Source organism: Alnus glutinosa, chromosome 12 (assembly GCF_958979055.1).
Source record: "Alnus glutinosa chromosome 12, dhAlnGlut1.1, whole genome shotgun sequence".
Lineage (NCBI taxonomy): Eukaryota > Viridiplantae > Streptophyta > Magnoliopsida > Fagales > Betulaceae > Alnus > Alnus glutinosa.
Genome location: NC_084897.1, coordinates 19,180,078 through 19,201,280, shown reverse-complemented (window position 1 = coordinate 19,201,280; position 21,203 = coordinate 19,180,078). Strand labels below are relative to the sequence as shown.

Here is a 21,203-nt window from a genome sequence, read left to right as displayed (position 1 = left end):
TTTTTTTTTTTTTATTGTTGTTGCTGTTTTTCAACATGTATTATTATATTCGAGGAGGGTTGAAGGGTATTTCGAAGATCATGTCTTTATCTGTGTTTCTAATTCTAGGCGTTTGGGTAAGCTCGTGACAATCATGCTCCTACCCGTGCCTTATCTAACCGCTTTAAATGGTAGTATTTTTTTAAGTGACTGTGCCAAAAATTTATAAAGTCAAATCATTTATTTTATATATTTTCTTTTAATTTTTCTTTAATTTTATTTATTTTTAAGTTATTATTGGATTCACAGCCATTCTTTGATGTCGTTGTCTGTCGTAGTTTTTCTTTTAGGTACTTCAAAAATAAAAAATAAATTTTGTGTTATTGTGAATCATTTGTCTTACACTTCATCTATGTTGGACGGTAACTAATGCGCACGTTTTTCCTCAGTATTACGAGAGTGGCATTCACGCTCTCATACGCCGAGGCTGAGAGAAGGGAAAGTAAACGCACCAATGAGAAAGCGACATGATGGAGTACGCGGGGACATAGGGTTCGATTACGTACGTTGTAGGTTGAGGTCAGGGTCCATATCATCAAGACATCAAGCTGCAAAGGAAAATGGTAATTTGCAAACCTCCTAAACTAGTTAACTAACCAGTTGTGCTGGGACCAAAAATTTCTTAGAAATTAGGGTTTTTATATTATATTTTATTATTTTGTATTATATTTAAAATTAGGAATACCGAGATAATTTATTTTTTGAGATTATGTTTGAATAGTTTAGAAAATCTGATACAAAATTAAAAAAAAAAGTTTAATAAAATCTTAATAGAATTTGAATTCTAAAAAACAACTCAAACATGTTTTTGAAAAATAATAAAAAAAAAAAAACAATTGTTACCAAACATGCCCTAGGTTGTTCTAACAATTAAAACTCTAAAAAAGTGATATATATTTTATATATGTGAGAATGATATATTTTTTTTAATTACATGTGCTTCTCACGTGCTTAAATAACATATGTCACTTTTTAAATGCTAAGTTGTACGTTAACAAATTGGTGTAAAATAATTAAGCAAAAAATTTGTAATTTTTAAATGCTTAATTATTTTACACCAAATTGTCATATCAATTTGTAAATGACTTTGTGGTAAACGTTGTAGTCCTCAACCATTTTCCTTTACTAAATGGAACTTTTGATACTTAGATTATGCATGTTAATTGATCTCTTACACAAGAGTAGTGTTAGAATTACTACAAAGTCATTTACAAAACTAATTAACGTGACAATTCATAATTAATAAAATAATTTAGAAAAGGCTAATCTTTTTTTTTTTGCTTAACGTGACAAGTCATACTTAGATAACGTTAGTTTGTAAATGACTTTATAGAAAAAGTTGTAATAGCTCAAGCATTCTTGATAAGTGCTCAAAAATGCATATTTTCTCTATTAAAATAAGCATTATCATACTATGTTTTGTCATAATTCTTGCATTTAATACTTAATTGTGGAATAATGTTTAATTATTAAATTTGAGCTTAAATTGATATAAATGCAATGAATTGTATTTCTTTTTGTAGGAATTGTTGTTGCTTTCAAGCGACTGGACCACTTGGTGGAATTGACAAACAAGCTGGGAAATAAGATTGAGGCAGCTACTCTACACGTTATTGGCAAAAAGGCTGTGGAAGAAAATCGTCTAAATTCCAAGATTTCAACAAAGTGGCAAATCCTTTATTTAGGGAAATAATCCTAAATGAGCTTGTCATCTTATTTTCATCAAAACTTTCGGCTCAAAAATCTGATTGTATTGATTTTGGTGGCGTTGGAAAGCTAATGAAAAATTCTACAAATAAGTTTGAAATAGGTTTTTCCTGTTTCAGACTTTTACTATGCCCAAATTTCCCCGCAATAACAGAACGCAAATCTGTGCGGATTTGGAGTCTTTTTCCTACTTGATTTGGAATTTCAATGGATGTGTTATGACGAGGGGACCGCATCAAGCTGATTTTCTTCCAAAGCAAATTCCTTCCATACACAGTTGATTTTCTTTCCATATATACTTGGTGATGGACGTGTGGAGCACAAATCAGAATGACTTTACATGATTTCTTTCCATGATTTTTACCAAGTCACACATATTCAAGATCTGATTTATTTCCATCCTCGGGCTGCTATGCAATCAATGCAAGATGTGATTATTTCCTTAGTTTGACCACCAAGAAAAACCCAAAAAGACCTCGGAAGCACTATAAATACCATGTTTTGGTCTTAAGAGCACTAGAGAGCCCCGGAGGAAGAAGGAAGAAGCAAGGACAGTTATGGAGGCTCTAAACTTGTTTTATTGTTTGAGTGGCTAAATCTCTAGCTAAGGCTAGGGGTGAAGCCTAGTTTTTTTATGTATTCTTGATACTCTTATATTATTGATTAAATTTGGGGTTGATTTTTATTTGAGAGTAATTTTATGATACAACTTTATTTTGATTCATTATGATTTTTGTTTATATCAAATGCTTACTTTGTTTGATTTGTTATGTTTCGAAAGTATTTTGAATGCTTAATTTATTGTGTCATGTTTATGAAATCAAGTTCTCAATCAACCCATGTTTGATCTATTTTATATTATGTCTCAAGAATATGTAATAAATTGCTAGGTGGATCCCTGAAGCCTTAGTGTTTTCTTTTAACTTTTCTTTTTATTAATTTAGTTTAGTTTATTATCTATCCATTGCTTCACTTTTTAGTGGAAAAATCAATTCAATTTACTTTTTTGCACAATAATAGGAATTTTACTTAGTATCTACCATTCCCTGTGGATCGACCTCGTACTTACCGAGAATTATTACTTGCGAAAACCTACACTTGGGTTTGCACCCTTTTTGGTCCAACAAGTTTTTGGCGCCGTTGCCGTGGATTGCGTCTAGGACACTAAGTTTAATTTCTGTTATTTTTATTTTTATTTTATTTTTAATTTTTAATTTATTTTTGAAATGGAAGATTGGTGGAGCAATCCTTTTTCAGGTGTGTATCCAAGGTCATTGTGCAATCCATACTCACATGCGTATAATCACACTTGGCAAAATCACCCCAATTTCAGTTGGAATAATCATTCGTTTTTCAATGAGCCCCAAGGATTTTATAATCATCATCCTTTTGTGCCACCACATCGAAATACATTGGAGGATACATTCCAAAACTATCTTCAAGTCAGCAACCAATTCCTTCAAGCCAATATTAAGGATGATGCAGTGCAAACCAAAACCTTGGAGGAAACATTACAAGCCTTCATGAAAGAGCAAGCCCAAATCAACCAAGACACCAAGCGAGATTTACAGGAGTTGAAAGACGCACTCTATAGAATTGAGTCCTATTTGCAGAATGATATTGAGAATGAAAATTTTTCTGACTCAATGACTCAATATGGGGAGAATGAAATTGAAAATCCTCAAATGGATGAGGATGATATGTTTAGCGATGTTGAAGAAGATGCAGATGTCCATAAACTGAAGTTGGTTGAAACGCTTGTGCAAGATCACTCTGATATATCTTGTCTTTATGAGCCTTTAGACTCTTGTTTGACTAACTCTTGTGATTTGAATTTTTGTAAGGATTGTGCACTTGGATTGGTGGTGAACACCTGGAAGCCGTTTGAACAGCCACCTCATGAGCTCAACCCATTGCCATCAAATGATACTGTGCAAAAGGATAACTTAAAATCCTTGCCAGGAGCACGCAAGTATGCGCACTTAAAATTCAATGATGACTTTCCCTAGGTAAGTTCATCCAAACTTGATGCTTTGCAAGGTGGTAAGTCATTTGATGTTTTGTATGATTATAAAAGCATGATGGATTGGAACATTGCTGATAAGAAAAAAATGAAATAGAGAATTATTTTTATTATTATTATTATTTTTTTTAAAATTTATGTTTGTGTCGTAGTTTGGGGTTTCCTTTGTTTTTGTTTTGTTTTTCTAATTTTGCATGTATAAGTTTGGTTTGTTTTCATCACTTCAAGGTACTCTTCTTAATCTATACTTCTGTGCTTTATTTTGTTACATTTGGGACAATGTAAGTTTTAGGTTGGGGGGTGGAGAAGCTTGATGCTTAATGTTTGTCGTTGTTTTTGTGTTGTTTTATATATATATATATATATATAAATTCTGTAAATTGTTGTAAATTCTGTAAATTGTTGTAAGCCGGACATCAAAATTTGACTGTTCATTTGAACGTATTTGATATGTGTGTGTGTATATATATATATAGATTTTTTTTTATTTTTTTTTCCTTTTACAAGGATACGTGTCGCTTTATTTAGAACACAAAGTCCAAAACATGCTGTCTAGCTTTGATAAAACTAAAGCCCAACTGTTATTGTGTATATATATCACACACCTTCCATGCACCCAACCTCAAGAGTTACACAAATATATAGGACAGTAACCCTAATAAGCTTAATTAGCAACAACGACCCTAATTAGCATTTACAATTAATTAAGCAGTTCACCAACCCAATCACTGCACCTTTACCCACATACCTGTTGAACTTGGTACACCAGCATGCACCACGAACAACATATAGTACCCCGGTGGCGCAATCTCAGCCGTCGATGGCCCCACCACGGTTGCATTGTAGGTACATTTTGTCAAGCGTGAAACTGCAATCAACTTCAGCACCACCATCCTCTGATTCATGGAGAATGCATGTGTTGTAAAGGAAGGAGCAATGATCCTCACAGAAATAACCTTCACCGTCAAATACTCTGGTATGGTGAACGTCACTGTGAAAAATTCCTTGTGCCTTACAACCTCGTTTAGTGATAGAATTACCGGCCGAATCAGGCTGTAGCCCGCTGTTAAATAGGGCGGCGAAAAGGCCTCTAGGCTTAGATCAGTCGGGAACTCGACACCAGTAAAGTTGTAAAGTATATGAGGATTACTACCTATTAAAATATAATTAAATGATTAAATTCATAACTTAACTTAAATTTTTGAAATAAATGATGATCTAATACAGTATTAGTTTATCAGAGCAGATGTCATAAGTTCGAACTCTAACTTTACAATTCATCCATCATTTTAATTAGAATATTCTATGTGTTGAGCCTTACTAAGAAAGAGTTTAAACCCGCGTGTGAGATGAAATGTATGTTATAATATAATTAATTAAATTATTAAAAGCATCTCTTCCTATTAGCTTAAATTTTTGAGATAAGGATCGTTTAGCGTTATGTACCAACCTCCAACCAAAACTCGTCCATCGGGTAGTAAAACGGCTGAGGAATGGTATAGTCTTGGCTTTGGCGAGGCCGACATGACTGAGAAGCGCTGGTCGGAGGCCGCAGAAGGGCAATAGATGACTGGTGCTCTCACAGGGTCCTGACTATTTTCCCATCCAGCCGTTCCACGTCCTGCGCCGTTGATTATAATGATGTCTCCGTTGGGAAGAAGCAACATGTCACCCATCACTCGCGCTATTGGCATGTCTTCCATGACCCAATTAGGGTTTTCATCGCTGACTTTCAATCTGCCGCATGTGGAAAGCGTGCGTAAGAAGCTCCCAAATTCCGCTGCCTGATAGAATATATCAGCTTAAGTGATACTTTAATATTGTATTAAAATCAATGTCATGACAGTTTAAATTGTCTCATTTATTCACCTTACATTTCAATTAAATATATATTTCACGTTTTATAATTAAATTACCTGCAAGAACCCAGATCGTGGTGCACCGCCACACACCATTATTTCAGCTACAACATTACCATAATTTTCGTCGAGAGGGAGCAAGACTGACGAGCCTGAGCTCGGATAGTTACGTGGGTCGTCACCGGGGATGCGAGGAAACTCTTTCACCACGCGGTTCTGGTTGTAATCGAATAATATCGATCGTGTATTAGCGAAAATGAACAAGTTTCCGTCTGGCAAAAGGTGTAAAAATGGGTACAAATTGTTTTCACTTTGATCCACGGTTTCGAGTAGAAAGTTAAGCCAGAAAGTACTTCCCGGGGATGATGAAGTAAAATCTTCTTGGATTTGAGAGTAAAATTCATAGTTGAATTGTCGTCTCCCTCCGACAATGATTACCCGACCATCCGGCAGTATTTGATTACTCGCATACCATCTCCGATTGGTTAAGTGTTTTGGAAACTCAATCCAATCACAGTTTTCGTCCATGCATGGGGTGAAGGAGCGAATAATGTGGTCGCCGTCGTTGTAGCCGCCGGTTTGGATGAGAGTTCCGTCGGGAAGAACAGCTCCCGAAGAGCACCACGTGTCAGTTTGTATGGTAAGAGCTCGGAAAGTATTGGTGCCGATATCGTATAGGATAGAGTGAGCGGTGCAATCGACCTTCAGTGCATTATCGGCGGCGTCATTCCGGCACCGGCGGTCGGGTAGTGAGAGGTTAGATGGGCCGAAGTCGGTCCGGTCAAACATGATGACTTTGTTGTTGTAGAGGAGTTGCATGTGCATGGCAGATATGCCGACGGATGCATGCAAAAGCTCCCACTCGCCATTACGCGCGCCGGAATATGGAGCTGGCAGCGTTTGAGATAAAACCAAGGTGGAAGGGATTAGAATGGATGAGGCTAAAATTAGAAAGAGTGCGATCATGTCGGTGGGTAATATGGTAATTAAGCGGAGAGAATGAGAGAGAGAGAGAGGTGAGTTTTGGAGGGCTGGTGGCAGTTAGGTCGCCGGCCGGAGGTGTGAAAAAAGTTGGTGTTGGAGTGAGGTAGGTTGATGGAGTGAAAGAAAATGTGATTATATTTATAAATGAGAAACTGTTATAAAATACTAATATAATAATAACGGAGGGAAAAGTTAATCTTTGCAGGGGCTCCTAAACTTCGCGCGCAGCTCACAGAGAAAGCACTCTTGCTGTCTTGCATATCTGCGGCTGAAAAAATGTTCATTAATTTCCTTCCGCAAGTTGCTAATCATATAGTCATCAACATATATAGTATTAATTATTTCTTTATTTGGGGGCTTAGATGGATCGGCGGAGTCTTATCTAATATCTATCTACAGATCTACTTATGTGCATGCATGGATGCTTTGCAGTACTGTTTCCTCATGTAGGGAGGGGGAGGCTACTCATGAACTGGTTTGAATATGTACAAACTTAGCTTCAATCCATTAATGTTTGTGAACAAGTACTTTGTATAAGTTTGACTTGATGCGTTAGCTTGTTCGTATATATTAAATCTCTCTCTCTCTCTCTCTCTCTCTCTCTCTCTCTCTCTCTCTCTATATATATATATATATATATATATACATATATATCATAGGTCTAATGTCTATATGTGTATATATTAAATAGTTAGTACTTAGTATACTAAATGCATGCCAATATGTTAATGTATATTACTATACCAACTACATGTAATTAGTATATATGTTAGTTAATAGTGATATAACATGTTAGCATATATTAATTATACCATTAGCTAGTTAGTCAATTTATTAACATATGGCTTGAGATAGATTTAAATTTAATGCTTGTCGGGTAAATATGAACCATCATAATAATATATAGTAGGTTGAAACCGTGTTAGTTCTGGCTAACTAAAATTCACCTCTTAAGATAACAAAGCCTTCGGCCTTTTAATGGCAATTTTTAACTTTTAATTATTATTATTATTTTTTATAGAAAGACTAACCGGTTTAATGACTGATTAAAAGTTGTCTACGATTGCACTTCCAAATCAGCACACAAAAGAAGCGAACTTTAGTCCTCCATTTGGATGCTTAGGGGCAAGGATGAGGAGCCGAAATCCATCACTAAACATAGTCGGAAAAAACTCAACCAAGAAACACGACCATCAAGAGATGATCGGATATCCATCTCTCTAGATGCTTTATAGGTTCTTAGAAAGTCCAGAAAAAAGCAATATACTTGTTGACCACAACTTCATAAAATTGGCAAACCAAAATTTTTACAATAATTATCACGACAAATAATAATACATATTCATACTGTTGTGGGGGGAAACCGCAAATGGAAGTAGAAGAGAAGATATACTGAAAGGGTACTTGGCATACTTACTGAAAAGGTATTACAGGTACATTGTTTCAACCTAGCTAATTTCTTTTACCTCTATTTCGTCTGCGTGCAACTTGGACCCATCCATCTTCTGCTTCAGTTGCCACCTTGGGTCTGAGGTCATTGACTGGCATATCTATTGGACTTGAATTTGACAGCGACTGATCCGGTGCATCAAGCATCATATTTGATGAATCATCCGGCATCATAGCTGATGATGAATCATCATTATCATTTCCATCATCTCCACCAACATCTTCATCGTCATCATCATTCACAACCTGGTTTTAAATCTAAAATTTGTCATTCCAACTTCTGAATTTTCGACAACACATCACACCATTGATTCATGGTTTTTGGGGCTCTCAATGACCAAAAAAGAAAAACATATTACACTTTCCACCAAACATGATTGTACACCGAAATGACAGAATCTCCAAATGATAATACATCATCATAATTAGGTTTTTCTTCTTTTGTTTTCGCACCAGCACCATAGTCTAGGCATCATTCACTGCAACACTTTGCAACATAATGGCTCACATGCCAGACCTAACAATTATAAATTCTTCTTACATAACAAAACTTTAAGTTTCTATCAACTCTCTTTGGGATTCACTGGAATCACTATTAATATTTGACTCACAGTTCATTGAACACTAGAACAGTTTTTGACAAAGTAAAATAAGCCATCCTTCAAGGGAAAAAGGCCACTACACAGTCTCCTATAGGAAAAATAAAAATAAAAATTTAACGACTATGAATAGGTGAGTGATATCAAAATATTCTAATTGTGACAGGATACTCCCATCAAGTAGTAGCATAATAGGTTGTCTAATATTGTAAGGCAGGGCCATTTGAAAATTCTTGACCAGATCTTATGACTTCTTTATTTTTATAAGCAACTAATACAATCCATAAGACTTGAACCCCTGATGTCACCACCACCCGTGCTTATGGGGTATGGAGGTGCCATTTTGCTCAAGAGGCCATTGACATAATGTTGTAATATATAATAAAAGAAATTAAAGACTTAAAATATACTACCTCTACTGTCCCAGTTTATATGTACTGTTTCTAATTCAAATTTCCTTTGAATTAGGGGTGGGCATCATGAAGCATTAGGTCTAAGGTTCGACCCTTGAGTACAAACAATTCATTTGGGCCATGCCCGCAGGCGAAAGCCCAAGCTTTACCCAACCCATGTAGAGGGGGCGCTTTGATCTAGTCGAGGCAAAGCTCCGGATACCCCAGTTATCAAAAGAAAAAAGAAAATAAAAGAAAGGGGTGGGCATGAATTTTAATGAACTTTCTTCTTTCTTTCTTTTCTTTTTTTAGATGAATAAAAACCCTTCATAAGCTCAAAACTCAACATCCTTAAACTCCAGTTAAAACTGGATACAAATCCTGCATAGGACAATCCCCAAGCAAGGAAACTACTTGAACAGAAAAAGAACCTGCTAAACCACTACCACATGCAACAAACAATAACCAAATACACACACAACCCCCTCCCACAGAAAACCAGATCTGCATAGCAGCAAACAACAACAAACAGAAAAGCAATCTGCAGAAAACACCATCAACAGGCCATCATCTTTCTTTCTTTTCTTCTTTCTTTCTTTTCTTTTTTTTTTTTTCTTTTTTTTTTTTCAAAAAAATAAAATAAAAAAGTAAGGGTAACATGGAAATTTTAAAAAGATGATTGCTTCAACTTTCAGAAAGTGGCAACTTATTTTGGGTAGTATCATTGTATCAAAAAAGAAAGAAAGGCATTTATTTTGGAAGGAGTATAACACAAAATTGCCTACATTATATTAACTAATGCACCTCTTTTTGATATGTTTCAAGTTCGATTAAAAAATTTCCCACCATCTCACTAGGACCTAGGTTAACAGCACTAATATATATATATATATATATTTCCTTTCTTTTCTTTTTCTTTTTTTTTTTCTTTTCTTTTTTTTTTTTTTTTTGGGGGGGGGGGGGGGGGGGATATAATTACCTGTCTGACATGATGAGCGGAAACTTTCCTTAGGTTTTCAATAGACTTAAAATTCCCTTCCAAACATTCTTCATGCATAATCATCAGTTTTTCAGCTACCTGTTGTGTATTATGAGAATGCACAAACACAAAAACCAAAAACACAGATTACTCTCATTTGAAAAATTAACCAGAGAACAAAAGCATATAATATAATGACATTCAAACTAAACAAATCATGAAGATGCAAGCTCAATGATAAATTAATAAAACCAGTTTTAAATTTTTGAAGATCATTAATTTGATATTAGTAATTTCCCATGGTATTTTGTAATGAATCAGGGAAAGCGCTAGTTATATATGCACTATTGCTCCAAAAATGCTAGTAAGTTACAATTGGAGATCTTTAGAATCACTTATAAAACTTAATCTCATCTAGTAAGAAAACAATGTTGGGATTCAGAGACGGAACCAAAAATTCTTATCAAAGGGGGTCAAAGCACGAAGACAATGACTTTGCAGCCTAGGGCCTCGCAATAGTGTTGAAGCTTATCTTCTTTTGTGTAATATTTTTTTCTCAGTTTTTTGGTGTTTCTTGGTTGTCTAGTCTTTTTTTTTTTCAATTTTTTTTTTTTTTTTGTTAAATTTTTTTCTAAGGAGCTAAAAAAACTACTATAGTTATCAAATAACAATTAGAAGACATTGTAGTATGCAATCAATTGACTTAAGACTTTGTTTGATTGTTTTGGTTTATCTTAAGTTCTTTTGTTTTGGAAGTTTTCGTGCCTTAACCTATATATGCTCATACACATATGATAATGTATTCCACATTGTGGGATCATCAACAGACTTAAGACCCCGTTTGATTTCCCCATAAACTTATTCAAAATAGTAAAATCTTTGGGTATAATATGTAAAAGCTTATGCTTTCCTAGAATTACCTCAATATGTTTATGAGAGATTCTGAAATTTCAGCATGTAATATTCATCAACAATTCAATATCAATAGAATTCCCCAAGGCTATTAAGTTCTTCATGTTGAAAACAAAGAATGAAACAAAAGAAAAGGAAAAAGAATCCTCCAATTATCCTTCATACTTAATAGGAATTTTCATACGTCGTTCTGTTACTAAAGGGGTCAAGATTAGGTTTTTATAATAGGGCCATAGGAGTCAAGTCAATAGGGGCAAAACTTAATCTTTTGGCCCAAATATATACATTATCAATTTTTTTACAAGAGGGGGCCATGGCCCCTTTGGGCCTCTCCTTGGTCCGTGTCTGTGTGGGACATAGCACTCATCAATTCTTTTATAATCCACTCATTCTATTTAGGCAATTCATCTTCCCAATGTGAGACTAACGTTCTGGGGTGTCACAATTTCCCCCATTAAAATCCCTGCATCCTTGTTAGAGTTCATGTCATGTTGTGTCGCACAACCACATGGTGTTACTACGTTACTATGTTATTTTGATATCATTTGTAATGACTCAAGAGAAGCTCTAGACATCTATGTGCTATTACTTCAAAATGACTATCTTTAGTCGTGTCGAGCTATCTTAGGTCATGCTTAGACAAGTAGTAGACTTTTGTGCTTGTAGGAGGGGATTATTTGGTAGACCTCAAAGTGCAGCTATGTGGAAGATGTTTTCATGCCTTTAGTGATGTCTTTGAAGGGAAAGAAATAATAGAAGTTTCGAGACCGTGAGAGCATGGTGGTGGAGTTTAAGTCTTTCTTCTTAAAAATTCTTTACCTTTGGACAATTTTTTTTTTGATTAATTTTACCATTGGACAATTGCATCTGTCTTTCCTAATTGGCTTACTTTTTTTGATTTTCTTGTTCTTTTTTCTACTTCTAGCTAGGTGTTTCTCAAGTATACTTCTTGTATACATGGATTGCATTTTTCGTTTTTTAATGATATTTCTATTACTTATAAAAAAAATTGAAAAAAACCACAGTTTCCACACCACTTTATAGATACCACAACAAGATTAATATCTGAAGTCAAATGGAAAGACATTAGATAGGTGCTCTCTTTTTTCTTTGAATTAAGGGCTTCATGTATACGTCCTGTGTACTATGGGTTGCGCCCCTTTGCGCTTTTTCAATATACTTTACTTATCAAAAAAAGTCAAATGGAAAGACATGATGTTTTCCGGCGAAAAAAAATGATAAAAATTATAGACTCGGCAGAAGTATTAACAGAACCCCCATTATCACATATAACTATGGATTTTAGCAATTCAAGGTTGAATAACGTAGAGAAGGCATACCTCCTCAGCGCTGCCATCCTCAGCCAAGGTATTGAGAGACTCAAGAACTTGATGAAGCATATTTTCTAAATCATCTATATAAAGCGGCTCTGGGGAAAACAAAAAAGAAAAGAAGTTTTATCAGGAAAAGAATTGAAATCACATCCAATGTGAAAACATTTCCTCATGCACATCTTAAGCAAATCAAATATCAATTACATCCGGAATAAAGTACAAAAAGTCTCAAAACTTAGATCTAAAATCATTTGGATCATAAAACAAGCACCAGACCCCCATCAATCTTAGTTTATATAAGGAAATTCATATCATAAGAGGCTTAAGAGCCGCTATCAATATCAATCCTTAGTTTGCTTTGCAAAGTCAATTGAACAAAAAACTAAACGGGGAAAAATAAACAAAACAAAACAAGACAAGCACATTAGAAACAATAAAACAAAACACTTATAGCATAAAAAAGAAACCAATCAAACCTCAATGAATTCCCAAAGACAGAAAACTCAAAAGTAAACTTCCATTTAGTTGACAAAAGCCAATTAAGCTGAATATAATAGGCAAAAAGAATTACCAATTTGCTCAACTATCACAAATCCTGTTTTCTACAACTCAAAACAGCCAAAAAAAAAAAGCGCACAAAAGTAAGGCAAAAGGTCTATGATTTCGTCAATAGAACTCCAATTATACCCCATTGTAAGTACTAATTTTCTAATTTTCATAATAAAACCCAATCAAGTGCCACAAAGATGGCATTTGTACACAAAGCTTTCATTTTCGGTACAAATAATGTAAGATTTAGTGCGAAAAATTCTCATTTTAACACAACATTTTCATACTTACCTCTGGACTGAGTGAACCAGGAGATGATGTCGGAGGCGAGCTGGTCGGCCTTGCGGCCCGAGTCAGGGCCCCCCCACTCGTTCTGGACGGCCATTTGGAGCGCCCACCACTTAGAGAAGACCAGACCAATGCCTTCTCTCAGAACACCCAGAGCCTCCATCGACAGCTCTCTCGGACGATCAACATCCATTGGACCCACTCCCTCTCTCTCTCTGTAAAACCCTAAACTTGAGCTCGAACGTGAAGCCTCTTATAACAGAGCGAGCGGTTTGGTTGCTTGCGATGTTCTAATCCTGTCTCGTGTTATGTAGTTCTGGTTCAAGATTGGTGAAGAAGAGAGTGTGTCCGTACGTCAGATAAACGGCGTCGTTTACTTCTTGTTGTTGTTATTATTATTATTATTATTATTTTTTCTGCTTAGACGGACAAAGGTATAGGAGTAAAAATGCGGATGCGGTTATTAAAAATATCCACATTCATGTTTACAAAATATGGTTATCACTTTTAAGTATCCGCATCCGTTTTATGCAATTACTATCCGCATTTGCGCAATTGTTAAATGCGGTTATTGTTCGTTATCCGCGTATGAGATAATAAGCATCTTGGATTACTATTTAGTATATATGTAAGATTAAATAATGTGGTTATTAATATATGTAAGTTTAAATAAATTAAGATTTCACTTATTACACAATTCATGATTATCAGCCGTAGAGGATCATTGTCTCATAGAGTAATCGAAATTTGGATTACTCAAAGAAAAGAAAGAAAGAAAAAAAAGAAAAAAAGAAAAAAAGAAAAAAAGAAAAAAAAAAAAAAGAAGTAAAATGTAGTAAGGTATGACTTTGAGATAATAGTGAAAAAAAACCTAACATAAACTAAAGGTCTTAAACTTACCAAATTTAAAACGACGTAGTTTTAGTGAATTTAATTAAATATATATTATATATAAAAGGAATGTAAATGCTGTTATTAATTGCATTCACATAACCTAAAACCGCTATTCGCATCTGCATATGCATATAATGATTTTTACTAATCGCGTAATCATATATGGAATCAATTAAGTGCGGATAGCGGATGTAGACGGTTATTATCTGCCCGCATTTTTACTTCTATGCAGAAGGGTGGCTAGATCACTCTAAGTCTCCAACCCATGGCCTTGAGGTAGTTCGACACCTTCCATTTGTTCAATGGAAGTAGGAACCTCTAGGGGTTGAAATTTGTAGTCACATGTTGGGTTTTGGTCTTGTTGACACATGATGAGTATAAACTATATAGGTCAACCATAATTCAACTCATTTAATTAAACGGGTCAGACTTTTCAAACTTAACCCTTTAATTTCGTGTTGGATGCGCGACTTATGTCAAAAATTGCTAGCCGCCTAACTTATACCCGAGTTTTTTTTTTTTTTTTTTTTCTCTAAAGAACTGTTAGAGTTTATATTTTTATTTTTATTAAAGATATTTTTGTTGTCAATTGGACTTTTCTCCCCCATGCAACTATGCAAGCCCCCCTTCCCGATATCATTGACACGCTGCATATATCCCATCTTCTTGTTGTGCATCGATCAAAAAGATTATAAAACTTTGGGAAAACTGCAATTTACCCCCTTGATGTTTACACGAATTTTCAATTTTGGTACCAATGTTTAAATTGCTTCAATTGCACCCAAGAAAGTTGAAAAAAATTTCAATCCACCCCCTTCCGTCCAATTGCTCCGTCTGATGAGACAGAAATGAACCCACGTGCGTGGCATGTAACTATATGCAGATAACCAGACAAAAATACCCTCAAAAAATTGAGCCGTTGTTTTCTAAGTCACCCGTTTTGTTTCATGTATATTTGGTTCAAATATTGGGGAGAGAAAAAGAGAAGATAAGGTTTCAAGAAAAACAAGGGTTTCGAATTTGAAGGCTGACGGAGACAATGGACGCCTCGACACAGGACTCGACCCCTGACCAGATACCCGTCTGTTCTAGGCAATCGATTGGGCACTTGAAGGAGAGGATGGAAGCAAGGTCGGAGTCCCCACAGAGTGTTGCCACTTTTTCACGGCAACGAGTATGCTACTGCGAGCGGCCAATGAATGTGAAAACGGGGCACACGAGCAAAAATTTCGGAAGAAGGTTTATGGGGTGTGAAAATTAGAAGGCAAGTAGTACTTATTCTGATCGATTTTAGGGTTTCATTTTGTATTTGGGAGTTCAAATTTGCAATTTTATAGTCAGCTTTTGGAATCTGGCTTTTCTGCATATATACCATTCGATGTTGGATTGTTGGTGCTAAAAAGTGGCAAAATCTGGAATGCATTCTAGACAAGTTGGACAAGTTGCAATTTTTTCATTATTTGTTGTGTTTTGCAGATCCACAAAGATTGTGGTTTCTTTGAGTGGGTTGATCCCAAAATGTGTGCACATGGTCAGAGGGTTGTTGGTCGATTGGTTGAGTGGCACGAAAGTTTGATGGCAGAAACTAAACGATGTGAAACCATGGTTGAAGTAGAAGTTGGGAAAGTGAAGGCCGAAATGGAGAAAGAGATTGAGAAGGTGAAGGCCGAAGTTGACAATGAGAGGAACGCAAAAATTGCACAATACCGTAAAGAAATTGAGATTTGCGGGATCAAATTTGAAGCAGTGAAGAAGAATTACCACACAATGCTTGTGTGTTCGTGGATTTTATTTGCATTGTGTTTCTTCTTCGGACATGTAGCCAAAAACCAGGAGGACAATAGGGTTGGTTATTTGAGGTTGCCTTGAGTTGTATTGTTAGACATTTTTTGTGCACTTCTATGGGGCCATAGAAGCTAGAAGTGAACCATTTTTTGTGCACTAAGTTGTGTTGTGGTATTTTGGTTGCCTTGTTGCATGTATTTAAGTGGGATTGTTTGTAGTTGGAGCTGCTTATATTTATAAAGTAACAGAAATTTATCCCATTATATTTTTCACACTATCATTGAATTAAAAAAAAAAAAAAAAAATTGATCCACAATCCGATGATATGGACCTGCTTAAAATTGGATACCTTAGAAACAACTCAAGACAATATTATGTATTACATCAACAGGTTCCCTTCAAATATTGTAATGTCATTCCAAAATCACACAAATATCAAAACTTGCAATGCATTCCAAAACCACACAAATATCAAAACCTGCAATGCATTCCAAAACTACACAAATGTCAAAACCTGCAATGCATTCCAACATCATAAAACACATTGTAATCATTACACAAAATAAGCAATTCTGCATTGCTAGTACTGTCTATCAAACACACAACCACCAATCCTGCATTTTTAGTACTGTATCAAACACACAACCACCAACTGTCAAACACACAACTACCAACTGTCAAACGCACAACTACCAATTGTCAAACACATAACTACCAATTGTCAAACACATAGATTATGCACATGTGCATTAAATACAAGCACATATTTAATTAACGCTTCCATTCTGGCCTCATTCTCTTCCTCTTCGCTTCAGCAATCTCAATTGCCTTTTCAACAGTGGCCATCACACGTTTGCCCTTGCTTTTGGATGCCGGATTAGTTGCTGTCCCACTGGTTCCCGCACTGCCACCTCGAATTGCATGGCCCCCTCGGATTGCAGGGCCACCTCGGATTGCAGGGCCACCTCGTTCATCACTATCACCCTCAGTTAGATCAATAGGTATGGTGGGACCCGGTTTGGACTTCCCAAAAATAGCCGCGACCCTTTGTGTCTTCCGTCTCCTTGGAGGAGGTGGGACCGGATTTGTTGTTGCTAGTGGAGGCGGTGGGACTGGATTTGTTGTTGCTAGTAGAGGCGGTGGGACTGAATTTGTTCTTGCTGGTGGAGGCGGTGAGACCAGATTTGTTCTTGTAGCCTGTGTAGGAGTTCTTGAAGTGGTACTTTGTGTCTGTTCCAAATGAGTCAAATAAGGTGTGGGACTATCAGTATGCATATAGTACATAATAAAAAATAAAGGATAATAATAATTAATAAACTCACACTGTCTGGAGGTGGGGTAGGCAGCACAACACTTGCTTGGGTACTTCTCATTAGACATGCCCTTTTATTGTGCCCTCTGCCCTTAAACATGGAGCATTTCATCCTAGCACCAAATTTTCTCATTCTGTTTGGATTTTTCGAATCTCTACGTTCATCAACTTGCCTTTTTCTTACCTTCTTTGGTCTACCCGAGGCCACTCTTGATACTGGGGGTTCCAACTTGTCATGCTGGGTTGGTATCCACTGCTCTTGACTAGGCATTGGGTATATAACTGGCTCATATGCTTTCTTGTACATCTCCACAGTGAAGTACTCATCAACATAATCCTCTGTATTCTTACAACTATGTCGAATAGCAGCACATGCATGCACACAAGGGATTCCAGACATTTCTCACACTCTACAACCACAACTTTTTCTCCTCATGTTGACTACAAATTGTCTACCATCTGGACCAGTCACTTTAAACATGTCATCACCAGCATATAGGGCAACACAGTCCATTGATTCATTCCGTATTGCATCCAACTTATTTTAGATTTTTGGAGTTAACTTCCCTGTCAAACTTTGAATGCCATCCCTCTTAGCCTGGTATCTCCTCATCAACTTTTTTCGTATCTGCTCCAGCATGGTTAAGATAGGCTTATTGCGAGCCTTTAGAATGTATGAGTTAAAACACTCACATATATTATTTTGCAGAAGGTCACACTTTGAATCCGTAGCAAACCATGCTCTTGACCATGTACTAGGATCAATTTTGGCCAAGTACTCATGGGCATCACTCTTCATTCTCTTCAGCTCACCCATTACCCTTAGAAAATCCCCTTCAGTGTATGCAGAAGCTGTAGCCCATAACTTCTCATTTTGGGCAATTCCTCTATGCCCCCCAATGTCCCTATAGTTCGCATAAAGATGCCTTACACAAATCCTGTGATCGACAGTTGGCATGACATAATCAAAGGCTAGCATTAGACCCTACGATCAAAAAACCACAACATTAGATTAAGAATGTTAAACATTTTAAAATAAAATGAGATCACACGGGGCACTAACCATGGCTTACCTTCTGTCGATCCAAAATAAATGTTGGCCTGCCATGCCGCTCATGGTTCCCAAGATCAGACACTAGGGTTTCCAAAAACCAGATCCAGCTGTCTTTAGTCTTAGCTTCAACTACGACATATGCAATCGGATACATGTTATCATTGACATCGCGTCCAATTGCAGCTAGAAGTTGCCCCTTAAATGACCCTTTAAAGAAACACTCATTCACCCCTATCACAGGCCTGCAACCTTCCAAAAAGCCTTTCTTCATGGCTGCCAAAGAACAATACAGTCTTTGAAACCTTGGATTCGCCTCGGGTACTGTCCTATCCACTTTCATCACAACACAACTTCCTGGGTTGGTTGCTCTCAAGGTCTCACAATAGTCCCACAAGGCCGCATACTGACCCCCATGGTTGCCATATATTTTTTTATTAGCCTTGATTCTTGCCCTATACATCATGCTCGGATTCACATCTATCCTCCATCTTTCTTTCACTTCATTCTGTATCACATGTAATGGCATGTCGGGCTGAACTCTAAACTTATCAATCAGTTTATCGGCTATCCATGTAGAGTTTACAATTGAGTTCCTAAATTGCCTGCCACACACATGTCTACCTTGAAGGCTGATTATCTGGAATGTAGCTTCATCATCCACCTGTCTAGCATACACTCTATAATTACACCTTGGTTCTTTACATACAACAATACACTTTTTTCTCTCATTTTTTTTAAAGGTAATGTCCTTACCCCTCTTCAGATTGAACACCCTAACAACCTCCCTAAATGTCTGTATATTTGGGAATCTCATCTTAACTTCCAAACTTGGATCCCCTCGGTCAACTGCATGGAACTCAGACCCTCTTGACTCAGAATTTTCAACTTCTTCATCACTAGCTACTGGTGAGACAAGTATGTCACTTCTAGCCATATCAGAGTTATTGTCATCGTCATCATGACCAATTTCATCTTCATTATCACCATTACCACCCTCTTCACTATTCTCATCATCACCACCCTCTTCACACTTCTCATCACCCTCTTCACTATTCTCATCATTACCACCCTCTTCACTATTCTCATCATTACCCTCTTCATTATCCTCTACATTACCTTGTTCAACCCTAGGATTATCAAGTTGTACATTAGAGGGTCCAGCACTATCAACATCAACACCAACATCAAATACGTCTTCAGTATCAGTAAGCTTATCATCCCACCAAGGATCATCCAAATCAGCCCTACCTCCATATTCATTATCATCTTGACTATCCTCTTCATCACCTCCTCCATTCCCAAAAGACACAATATATAATTGCAAAATGGCATGCCCATTATGGCAAGCAGACAGGTTCAGCACATCATGGTCTGAAGTAATTAAATGCAACCCATCAGCAAGACTCTTCACGGGGTCTTTAAAATACATTAAATCCCCTAACTTATATCCATATTCCTTACATATATCTTCAGTTTCAAAGAAAGATAGTTTATCAAGGTCAACACTATCTTTGTGCAGTTCAACTTCACCACCCGTATACTCACACCCAAAACTCCGGTCAAACCTACCCCAAAATGGACCTCAACCACTAGTTTATTGTGTGCCATCCTACGAGGTAAATTTAATAAAACATAGTAAGTGACATGTTGTAAAATTAAATAAAGGCCAACAACACATTAAGTGACATATGGGGACCACAACACAGCAACCAATATACACAACCACAACTTCTCATCTGGGGACCACTACTCTTTTTTGAACACACAATACATCAACTAACTTCACACACGGGCACCATTTTTCTCATCTGACCACTGTTGTTTTTTAAACAGACAATACACCAACTAACTATACACACAGATATAATCATGTACCATTTTCTCCTGATGGGGACAACTGCTGTTTTTTAAACACCAAATCAATACAAAGCAGCACATCATGCACATGTAAAAGCAAAGCACATGGTCCCATTATCATACAAAGCTACAAAGGTAATTGAAATTCAACAAAACACACGGACCCAATAAGAAAGCAACTTTTCAATAAAAAATATACAAAGCCAATCATTGAAAGCATCTTCTGAATAAAACAAAGATTTCATAACAAAAAAACGACGGAACCCTAAGCACATTTTAGTTTGGTTCTTTCGCTTCATTCAAGACAAAATAAAAGAATTATCGAATGAATTTAAAAGATATCATAACACAAAAATGACGTAACCTACTTTTGCACAAAACCCTAAATTTAAAAGAGGAGTCTTTTTATTTGAACATACCTTGATCGAACACCCACTTCGGTCGGTTTAATCACGACAACCCTTAGCCCAAAGTCGATTTCGGCTGAAATTTGTTGTTGATGATAATCCGCAAAGGAATCCTAAATCAAAAATTTGTTGTTGGTTCCTTCTTCGGTCTCCCAGGATGTTTTTTGGGTTTTTACTTTGCATTTGAAAGTGGTTTACAAGGACCGGACTTTTTTAACTTAGAAAACAACGGCTCAATTTTTTGAGGGTATTTTCGTCCTGTTATCTGCATATAAGTCACATGCCGCGCACTTGAGTCCATTTCCGTCTCATCAGACGGAGTAATTGGACGGAAGGGGGTGGATTGAAAATTTTTTCAACTTTCTTGGGTGCAATTGAAGCAATCTAAATATTGGTACCAAAATTGAAAATTCGTGTAAACATTATGGCGGTAAATTTAAGTTTTTCCTAAAACTTTAATAGAGCAAAACTTGAGATTCTATGTAGAAAAAATCAATTAAATATATATATATATATATATATATATATATATATATATATATATATATATATATATATATATTTCGGTACATACGAGATATATCGAATAATTTATTCTGCTGTGTATTATATTTCTGACACTACTGGACTACAAATACTCAATTTATTTCATCGTCATGGATTACAACGAAGAGACAACGAGAGAAAGGCATTAAGATCGATGTACATGTAATGAAGAAAAAAAAAAAAAAAAAAACAAAAGAGCTGTTCCTCAAGTATTATATATATATATATAATTGC

General features: G+C 36.2%; 5 protein-coding genes across 5 annotated transcripts; 1 reads left to right on the top strand and 4 right to left on the bottom strand.

Annotated features, from left to right (window-relative positions):
- The first annotated feature begins 493 nt into the window (after positions 1–493).
- Positions 494–3,860, top strand: LOC133852620 (uncharacterized). The gene is made up of 4 exons (XM_062289389.1): positions 494–602; positions 1,563–1,707; positions 3,080–3,494; positions 3,591–3,860. Exons 1-4 carry the CDS (start codon positions 494–496, stop codon positions 3,753–3,755), a joined length of 834 nt encoding a protein of 277 aa, XP_062145373.1. The 3' UTR covers positions 3,756–3,860.
- A 577-nt stretch (positions 3,861–4,437) lies between these two features.
- On the bottom strand, positions 4,438–6,781 carry LOC133852729 (aldehyde oxidase GLOX). The gene is made up of 3 exons (XM_062289481.1): positions 5,686–6,781; positions 5,220–5,553; positions 4,438–4,922 (listed from the first exon to the last, which is right to left on the bottom strand). The coding sequence occupies exons 1-3, from the start codon at positions 6,592–6,594 to the stop codon at positions 4,495–4,497; spliced, it is 1,671 nt and encodes a 556-aa protein (XP_062145465.1). The 5' UTR covers positions 6,595–6,781; the 3' UTR covers positions 4,438–4,494.
- Positions 6,782–7,876: 1,095 nt separating this feature from the next.
- On the bottom strand, positions 7,877–13,427 carry LOC133851000 (pre-rRNA-processing protein TSR2). Its single transcript, XM_062287286.1, has 4 exons — positions 13,118–13,427; positions 12,284–12,372; positions 10,032–10,130; positions 7,877–8,307 (listed from the first exon to the last, which is right to left on the bottom strand). The coding sequence occupies exons 1-4, from the start codon at positions 13,305–13,307 to the stop codon at positions 8,065–8,067; spliced, it is 621 nt and encodes a 206-aa protein (XP_062143270.1). The 5' UTR covers positions 13,308–13,427; the 3' UTR covers positions 7,877–8,064.
- Positions 13,428–16,564: 3,137 nt separating this feature from the next.
- Positions 16,565–17,505, bottom strand: LOC133852619 (uncharacterized). Its single transcript, XM_062289388.1, has 2 exons — positions 17,116–17,505; positions 16,565–17,023 (listed from the first exon to the last, which is right to left on the bottom strand). Exons 1-2 carry the CDS (start codon positions 17,503–17,505, stop codon positions 16,565–16,567), a joined length of 849 nt encoding a protein of 282 aa, XP_062145372.1.
- A 144-nt stretch (positions 17,506–17,649) lies between these two features.
- On the bottom strand, positions 17,650–19,588 carry LOC133852618 (uncharacterized). The gene is made up of 2 exons (XM_062289387.1): positions 18,179–19,588; positions 17,650–18,090 (listed from the first exon to the last, which is right to left on the bottom strand). Exons 1-2 carry the CDS (start codon positions 19,586–19,588, stop codon positions 17,650–17,652), a joined length of 1,851 nt encoding a protein of 616 aa, XP_062145371.1.
- Between the last annotated feature and the right edge of the window lie 1,615 nt (positions 19,589–21,203).